Here is a 9,907-nt window from a genome sequence, read left to right on the forward strand (position 1 = left end):
AGACGTGGAGTCTGTTTCTCTAATCCTCAAATCTGTTTTGGCCATGTGATTTGATTTGGCCAATGGGAGGTTAGGAGATGCACACAAGCTGATTTAAGGTGTGTTTGCGCCCTGGGGAGAGCTCTCTTGTTGTTCTCAGGAACCCTGTAATTGTCACGTTTCTAGACAGTCCCCTCCTCCACCCCTGGCCCCAGGCAACCGCTGATCTTTTTCTATCATTATAGGTTAAAATTATCTAGGCTTTTTGCTATATAAAATATATTTTAGGCTTTTTATTAGTCAAATCTAATAATCTTTTCCTTTAAATGTGCTGTTTTAAAAGACCTTTCCCACACCAAAGATGACATAAGTATTTACCTGTGTTAACCTCTGGTTCATCTGAGATTTATTTTAATGTATACAATGAAGCATCTGTCCCTATTATTTCCAAAGAATTTATCAATATTCGAAATTATCTTTTCCCACCAATTTAAAATGCCAATTTTATCATATATTGAATACTTACATACACACACATACATATTCTTGGATCTGTTTCTATTACCCTTTTGATCCCAAATTATTACAGACTTTTTATAATGACAATGGTCTACTAGGTCTTCTGGATAACTGGTAGTATAAATACTCCCTCTTCCTAATCACTGTTTGTTATGCTTTTCAATTTTTTCTTGTCAGTTCTTACCCATTTTCCTTCCCAATGAAGTTGATTTTTTTTTTAATTTTTTCCTTGGAAAATAAGAATTCATTAAGAACATCAAGGTCCAGGGCTTTTTTTTCCCCCTCATCTATCTTAAAAATTTGTTTTATTCCCTCCCCCTCCACACACACACACAAAATTCCCTATCATTTAAAACTAGATGTTCAAATTACATGGCTAACATTTTTAGCTAGCCAGTCTTCAGTGTCCATCCTAGAAAACAACCTTCAGTGGATCTTTGAATAATAGAACAGGACAGTGTTTGGCCATTGATATGAGGGGTGAAGGTAGGTAGTCACACCTTTAACGTTCACACCAGTAGTTGTGAAGTTTGGAAGGAGCGAGGTCTACTATCCTGCATCATCAGAAGTTGTATTTTCAGTGCTACTGGGTTGCATCTTATCTGCAACGTTGTGTGTGTGCTCAAGAAACAAATCTTTCAGTACACTTAATTCCTTGGTCAGCAATTTAATTTTTGCTTCCAGCCATTCATTCTCTTCTTTGAGCTGATTTACTCTCTGCAGTGCATCCTGTGCTTTTTGCTTGCTTTTCACAGCCGTGTTTTTCCTCTCCCTGTGTTGAGGATGCTCATCACTGTTGCGATCCAGGGGCGAACTCTTTTTGCTTTGCTTGCTTGGAGGCACAGCTTTGTCCTCACCCCCAGGGCCAGCAGGCACCAGCTGAGGATGCTGTAAGTTGCTGGCATGAGCCTGAATATGAATAATACGTCTTCCCGGAGTACTGTTCTGCTGTGCTCTCTTGCTCATTTGGACACTTTCCCTTGCTGACACAGGACAGGTAGAAATAAGGGCGAGGGGAGCAAATGGTTTCCACACTAAGCTGCCAAAAATCTTCATATGTACCTGCACCTCCAGCCTACCCATCTCCAGGCAGCCTCCACTAGGAGCGGCCCTACGAGTCCACGAGGAGGAGTTACGGTTCCCCAATGAACTTTAGAATCAGTTTATCAGGTTCTAAAAAAATGCCTGGGAATCATGGGCTTTGATTATTATTTACATTTTTAGTGTGATTTACATTTTCATTTCTGTAAGTCTTATTTGTCCAAGTAGGTTGTACACTTCCTAAGGACAATAGTCATCTTTTTAGTGATGTCTTTGACATCTCCATGATGCTTGCCTGGAATATAGAAAATGCCCAATAAGTACATATTGATAGAGTAACCAGTCCTCAGAAATTTACAACACCAGAACTTTTAAAAATATTTTTAAGCTCACCTGTCAAAAAGGGAAAGAATAGTGATACTAGACCATCTAATTTTAAAATGTATTTTCAACAAACTCAAGTGAAATATTTTAAGATTGAAATGTTCACCAACAGTTAAATGATTCCATACAAAATAAATTAGTAGATCAAATTTGGAATTAATACCAAAAGACTGTCCAAAGTCTTTTTTTATACTCTGCTTTTATTGTTATGTTCAATATTACTAAGTCTAAATAAGCCATTATTCAGTCTTTGCATTATTTTGTATTTTGTGTGTGTGTGTATATGATGAGATTTAGTAACATTGAATTCTGTTATAAGAATGTCTTCATATACAAATTTTAAAAATATAAAACCTTAAGAAAGATGAACTAGATCTATGTGGCTGATGCATAGTCCTGACTTCTTAACTGTGACTGCATCCATTTGCAGAGAAACTTAAAATATTAGAGCTGAAAGTACCCTCAGAGAGTCAGTTCCTTCACTTACCTGACAAGGAAATTGAGGTCCAGAAAAATAAGGTCAGATCATATAATTAGTTGATAGCAGAGCTGGGACCAGAATCACCTCTGGTTACTCCCACCCAAGTGATATTTCCATTGCATTAGGCTGTAATATTGCAAATGTCTTGGCCTTTTCTCAAAACCAAATTAATTAAAAGGAAGCATGACTTGTAAAATTTTTACCCTTGTTTTGTGGTGTGGGGAGGAGAGCATCATGAAATCAAACAAACTAACATCAAAGGCCCTAAAACTCTAAAAAGATTGGTGTTTGCCAAAAGATAAACTTGCTCTTTAAAAAAGAACAAGATCGGGGTGCCTGGGTGGCTCAGTCGTTAAGCATCTGCCTTCGGTTCGGGTCATGATCCCAGGACCCTGGGATCAAGCCTTGCATCATTGGACTCCCTGTTCAGCGGGAAGCCTGCTTCTCCTTCTCCCACTCCCCCTGCTTGTGTTCCCTCTCTTGCTGCCTCTCTCTCTGTCAAATAAATAAATAAAATCTTTAAAAAATAAAATTTAAAAAAAGAGCAAGATCCCTTTCAAAACAAAATGGCAGTCCACTAAAGCTATTGAAGATGATATATAATGGGCATAAAAAGTGAAAAGAGGGAGAGAGAAAACGTGGCACCACACACCAAAGATGTGACTTTCAACAAACAATATAATGGCGGACTCCATCAGGTAACAAAGAGGGTGGACACAAAGAAAGGGAAGCCGCCAAAGGCATGTCCGGCAGGATTAGAGGACAGAATCACCATATTTAGAACAACTCCGTATCTCACAGGATTTCACAAGCAATTTCAGCTACTGAGATATATGTTGGTTTAAAGCATGGTATGAAGAGGAGCTTCCCATATTATGCAGAAGACAGCTTTATGACCTAGTGAGCAAATCGTCCAACCCTAGGAGAAATACCCCCAATCAAAGGCAATGCAGCCAGATGGAATTCTAACCAGAGACCATGCATGCATCATCTTGAGTCAGCTAATAATGTCTTACAAAAGATGAATGATGGTAGTTTCTTTAAATTTAGTTGAGCAAGACAGGAGTTCATAGATCCAGGCATTGCACCTCAAGTGAAAAGGAAATACTTATGTTCACTTAAAAAAAAATACTGAGAAAAGCACAAACTCTGCTCATAAGGATGAAGTTCTAGGAAGTTCCAGAAACAATGGGTGGTGCACTAAGAGGTTCCTAACACTTGCATATTTGTCGATAAAAATGAGGCTTAGCATACCTTGATTTCTTCTTTTTCAGGTTGGGGTAAAAAAAAAAATCTCTCTCAAACTAGGGACAAGCTACTAAAAGTAGGCTTTTAAAAAAGAGGTAAAAGTCTTGAACAGGCGCCTCATCAAAAAGGATACACAAATGGCTAATAAGCATGTGAAAAGGCATTCAACTTTATTGTTCATCAGAGAAGTGCAAATTAAAACTTCAATGAGGGGCGCCTGGGTGGCTCAGTCATTAAGCGTCTGCCTTCGGCTCAGATCATGATCCCAGGGTCCTGGGATCAAGCCCCACATCGCGCTCCCTGCTCAGCGGGAAGCCTGCTTCTCTCTCTCCCTCTCCCCCTGCTTGCGTTCCCTCTCTCGTTGTGTCTCTCTCTGTCAAATAAATAAATAAAATCTTAAAAAAAAAAATAAAACTTCAATGAGATTCCATTACACACCCACCAACATACAGAACATTAAAAAGACAAACTATATCAACAGTTGGTACAAATGTAAAGTACTTGAACTCTAATACAGTGCTGGTGAGAATGTAAACTAACTAGTACAACCACTTTGAAAACTTCTCTGATAGTATCTACTGAAACTGAAAACATGCAAACTCTAAGATTCAGCAATTCTATCTGGGTTTGCATTACAAATATGCACCAAAAGACATGCACAAAAATGCTCATAGAAGCATTCATTGAGCTCATTAATAAATATTATTCGTTATAGCTCCAAACTGAAAACAAACCAAGTATCCACCAACAACAGAATGGACAAATTGCGCTATATTCATACAATGGAACACTACCCAGCAATGAAGAAGAAAAAGCCCTTGTTACCACAACATGGAGGAATCTCTCAAACTTGACTTTGAACCAAAGAAATGAAACACAAAAAAGGACATACTAAATAATTCTATTCACATAAAGTTCAAAAACAGGCAAATTTACTTCTATGGCAGTAGAAATAAGATCATGGTTACATTTTGGAGGTGGGTAGTGACTGGGAGGGGCACATGGAGGGTTTCTTTGGGTATTGATAATATTGTGATTTCAGATCCTAATTTGGATTACATAGGCATGTTCATTTGGTGAAAATTCACTGAGGTGTGAGTTTAGGATTTGTGCACTTTTCTGTAGTAGTTATACCTCAGTCAAAAATTTATCTAAAATTGTTGCACAGCGACATGAATGTGTATATATATATGTATGTGTGTGAGTGTTTGTGCACACGCACACACACACTTCTGAAACTGTGAAAAAAATAAATTCCTTTCATTTTAAGCCAGATAGATAGATAGATGATAGATAGATAGATAGATAGATAGATAGATAGATAAAATGTAGCCAAACTTCATTCTTCCACACAATGTAATAATGAGAATCCCACCAGTGTAACAATGTTTCATAGTTAGTTTCATTCAGTTCCCATATCGATATTTTTTTAAATCTCAACTTAGTTTTTTATATGTATAAATCTGTCACCAAAAGTAAATATTTTCTTTTTTTTTAAGATTTTATTTATTTATTTTATTTTATATGCTAATCAAACATCCCGTGCACCCCTCCACCTACTCACTTACTCATTCAACAAATATTTGTTGAGTATCTGTATGTCCAAGGCACTCTGCTTGGTTTTCTACAGTAGAAAGAAGCTCTAGGTTCCATGAAGATCACCTTATTTTTTAGAGATCTCAAAGGTTTACCTTGTAGGGAGAACATAGGATATGGGTATCCCCTGGAAAGAACTGGTGAGATATGGACAAAAGGTAGATTTCTGTGTTTCCCACTGATGTTCTATTTCCCTCCCTAACTGCTGCCTTGTGTCTGCTTCCAGAGGGCTCATTCCAGGATGGGAAGTAAGCAAGAGGAGCAGAGAACAGAGGGAGCTTAATTTCAGCCTTCATTTGGATTAGTGGACCTGTCCTCTTACTTAGGGTAATAGATAGCCTTGCAATTAGCTACACATAAGTCACTTCTCCAAACCAGCTCTCTTCTGGGAAAGGCTCTGTAGCTGTCACAATTAGTTGCTTGTTCAACATCTGTTTCCTTCACTCACCTGTCTTCCTGCCGAGCAGAATCCTGATTTTGTGGAAGATATCTATCCTCATCTATTCATGTTTCAGGGGAGGCCCCAGGTACACCTTGGGCCCTAGTCCAGAGGGGAGATCCTGGGAGGTCTAAGCAATAGCAGCTCTCCCCAACCCCCTCTCCCTCAATGGCTGCTTTAAGCTGGGTTTGTTAGGCTGGTTAGTCTGAGACCGGAGGAGACTGTGTGGATGGCTTCTGGGAAATCTGCTCTCTCATACAGAAATTGTGGATCTGTGACGCCTGGGCTGCTGCAGCCCATCTAGCCACCAGTGTGGGGATGAAGCCAACATTGGGGATGGCTGGACAGAGGGAACCTGGTCTGTTTTGACATTGTGGAGCCACTGAATTAACCAGCTCTGAAGACCTACTCTGAGCCCCTTGTGTTGGAGGAGAATATATTTCCATTATTATTTAAGCCTGTTTGAGACAAGGTTTTTCCACTAGTTATACAGACTAAGGAATCCTGATTAATACAGAAACTCCATGATCGAGATTAGGAATCCCCTATTTAATTGTTTAGTGAAATGGAATCAGGACAGAAGTGAAACTGAGGTCCCATGAAGTCTGCTTTGGGCCATTGGCCCACTAACTTACCTGTTTGCATTTAGGGTCAACAGAGGAATGGCAGGTACATTGGACTATAACATATCTATTTAGAAAGGGGCCACCCAACACACATACTAAAGGACCTGGACTTGACAGGTCATTGTTGGAATTAGTTCCTTTTCATGAATCTTTTTCTGCTCAAGAAGCAAATTTCTCAACTTGCTCTCCCTCCTTTAAAGCCTCTTTGAAAGGAAATTGAATCTCAACATCCATTAGAGCTGGGACACGAGCCATAGGGCATCTTGGGGAAGCATTTAGCAATTGCCCCAGCTGCAGCCAGAGGAATGGCACCTCAGGATTCCTCCTCAGCCCCATCCTTGAACAAGCCTGGGGGCCTGGAATTAGTTTTAACAAACTCCCCAGGCGATCCTGGGATGGGCAATCCAGGGACTTACTTTGGGAAGCATTGAAATCAGGGCTTTGTGATTCTTAGCTGCCTGACCTGGCCTAACTCAATTTCTTCATATGTAAAATAGGACTAACAATAGTTGGTCCCTCCACTGACTGTCCTGAGGATGAAATACTGAAATCTCCACGTTCACACTTGGTCTCACCACTTTGCTTATGGTTGCATTGATTCTGTAGGCTCTTCGGGACCAGGGCTTCATCCCCTCACCCACAGGCCACAGGCTGTGCCAGCATCTGATCCCTCAGGTGGGTCCAGGACTTCTGCAATAAATCCATCCAGCTTTTCCCTTTCTGCACATCTTCTGTTTGGTGCACACCTGGCCAACCCGGGCCTGCCTCTTAGTAAAGCAGCCTTAGGTTTCTGAACATATAGTTCATAACAATTAAAATGAGGAAAAGGGACTCTCCTACTTAGGGACTAGCACACCAGCCGCTTCCCTCCTTTGCAGGAAAGATGAAGAGAGGAAAGAAGGAGAGGAAGGAGATTGGCAACAATCAACCTCCAGCTGACTGCCAGGCAATTCTTCCTCCAACACACATTTCCTGAGCACATACTATGCACCAGACGCTGGCCAATGGCTCCAAGGAGGCCTCTGACCCCAGCCGCCCTCCTCCACCCTTCAGCTTGTAGGAATGTACTGACAGCCAGAGTCTGGAGAAGAATGTCAGAAGTTGCACTTGGCCTGGATTTCCCTTTTTCGCCTCCCTACCTGAGATCCTCTCTCCCCCAGCCTACAGGCACCAGGCAGTGACCTTATGCTGCCTCCTGGTTTGGGGCCTTGCCCTGTCCTGTTCTTCCCTGAGGGCCCTGACCATTTGGGAATGTGCAGTTAGTGGGACAAACCACACTTCTCAGCCACTACACACTGGTGTGTTGTAAGCAGCCGTGTCCTGCTCCAAGTAGTGGAAGACAGAACTTGTTTGAAGCCTGCAAATGCCTCAGGCTTTAATGTATCCATTAGAGCTGATTCAAGGTTATTTCTGCCTTCACGTCCCTGTCAATCATTTGTGTTTCATCCTGGTCCCACAAGTGGACTTAGGGACAGCTACTCATCTGCAGTGGGAGACCCTTGTGGGCAGCCTGACGGATGCTGCCTTACGTTCCCTTTCCTCCAGTCCTCAGGGGAGGGAGAAAAACCCTTTCTATCTTGGTGATAATTAATGTAGACAAGAATGATGATGTTGGCCTTCAGCCCTCCCCCAGGTCACCTCCATTCTCAGCCTGTCCCCATCAGGGTGACCCCTGTCCTTAAGTCTCAATGTCTACTTCATGAGGCAGGCGTTGTCATACCCATTGTATGGAGGAGATTTGCCAAATAAGGGCAGAGAGCTGTAATTAGGACTTAAACTCAAGTCTGACTCTGGCAATGACCGTGTTAGTTACTATCTATCAATCTTTGTTTGGCTCATCACCAGGCTAAGACACCATTCCCAATAAATGTGGATCCAGTGGAATGCGTGATCTTGGAGTGTTGAAGGAAAGCAAACCGGCCATCTGAAGAAATTTAGACTTTGGTATCACTTTCTGAAGGGCGTCTTTGCACTTTAAAAAGGTGGAGATGTTGCCCGGTGCCCCTCCCTGCCCCTCTTCCCTGCCCCAGCGGGCACAAGGGGACCAAACGATAGTTCTCCTTTGCCCTCTCGTGAGCCAAATGCCCCACCTTAGCCCAGTGGGTCCCCCGTGAGAGGTTATCTAGGCTATCTCGCTTCTCCGGGGTTCTCAGCAGCTGTAGGTCCCATGCTCTCATTTGGGGGGAATGTGAGCCGCGAGTGTCCTTGCGCCCCGCCCGTTGCGAGCTGCAGGTGCAGGGCAGTGAGCGGGCTCCGCGCGGCCACACCCGCAGCCTCTTCCTGGAGTGCGGCTCCTTCCGGTCCGCAAGGTGCTTACCAAAGGTCACCGCCTATCTTTAGCCGCTGTGACTTCACCAAGGGACGCCAGCCAACTGTGTTTTCCTGCCGTCTCAAGCGGCTTCTATATGTCATCTGACGGCTGGAAGCCAAGAGCCCTCCCCGTCCGTCTGCTTAGGATTTCCTCCTCCGTCAAAGTCAGAAACCAACCAACGGGCTTGGGCCAAGCATGCAGGGTGCAGAGGGAGGAAATGCCACCGCCGGGTTTCCCTGAGGACTCCAGCACGTACTTTTTAGCATCCTCCAACCAACACACTGCTGAGAGCTCTTTCCTCCTATTCCTTCAGAGCCGCTCAGCAGGGTGAAGGGCCCATCCTTCCCTTCATTCACTCATTCACTCATTCATCAGCCAGGCCTTTATTCATTCTCTGCCAATTTCAAGAGCATCCGTTCCCTTCTTTTTAAACCACAAACATTTAGGTCAGGCTCTTGGTTCCAGAATTTCCACTGAGTCACCACTGTGAGCCGGCAGCGAGGGTGTCTGTTCAGTTCTCTAAATCGACTTCCCTGAGTTTGGCTTCCCGCTTTGGCCATTTGACCTTGACCTGATTGATTTCACAGAAGCCGGCTGGAATTAGGCAGGAAACAGAAGGCTCCAAGGGGGAAGGTGGCTTAGCTTCAGAAGAGCTGCCCAGGGTGTGCGGCTGAAGCAGGTTTGCCTCTGAATGCGAGTCTTTGTCCTCTCCTAGCATGGCTCAGGGCGGGACTGAGAGTGCATGCCTGGCCCTGTGGCCCCATGAAGGCAGGAGGCTAACAGGTTACCAGGACTTTTGGCTGGAAGCAGGAGTCGCTGGTGTGTGGCCTTCAGGCTTGGCTCCCACCCCTGCTGCTCGCTCACTCGGAATTCTCTTCTGGACTTGAAGATCTACGAGGAAAAGGAGAAAACACATAATTCTGTTCTTCTGTTTCTCTAGCGTAAACATCCTTTTTCTTGGGTTCTTTTTTGGGAGCAAAACAAAATGGAAAGGAAAGAAAGCCAAAAGCAGCAACACCCAGGGCTAAATTGTAGGCCTGAAAAAAACAAACAGGGAAGTCTGTGCAGCTATCTCTGTGAGGGCTGTGTGATTTTGAACAAGTTATTTCACTTCTCTGGGCCTTATGCTACTCAGAAGATTCATCAGTGCTGTGGTAAGGAATAGCTGTGTGTGTGTGTGTGTGTGTTCCTTGATTTATATATTCCTTATATTTCTGAGCCTGCTTACACTAACAACATAAAGAGCCTGAAAGGTACTCAATAATGCTGTCCCACCATGCTGT

The 9,907-nt window shown here is 43.2% G+C and overlaps 1 protein-coding gene across 1 annotated transcript; it reads right to left on the bottom strand.

Moving 5' to 3' along the window:
- Positions 1–1,047: 1,047 nt before the first annotated feature.
- Positions 1,048–1,464, bottom strand: LOC110586823 (CCAAT/enhancer-binding protein gamma-like). Its single transcript, XM_021697115.1, has one exon. It carries the CDS (start codon positions 1,462–1,464, stop codon positions 1,048–1,050), a length of 417 nt encoding a protein of 138 aa, XP_021552790.1.
- Between the last annotated feature and the right edge of the window lie 8,443 nt (positions 1,465–9,907).

Source organism: Neomonachus schauinslandi, chromosome 8 (assembly GCF_002201575.2).
Source record: "Neomonachus schauinslandi chromosome 8, ASM220157v2, whole genome shotgun sequence".
Classification (NCBI taxonomy): Eukaryota; Metazoa; Chordata; class Mammalia; order Carnivora; family Phocidae; genus Neomonachus; species Neomonachus schauinslandi.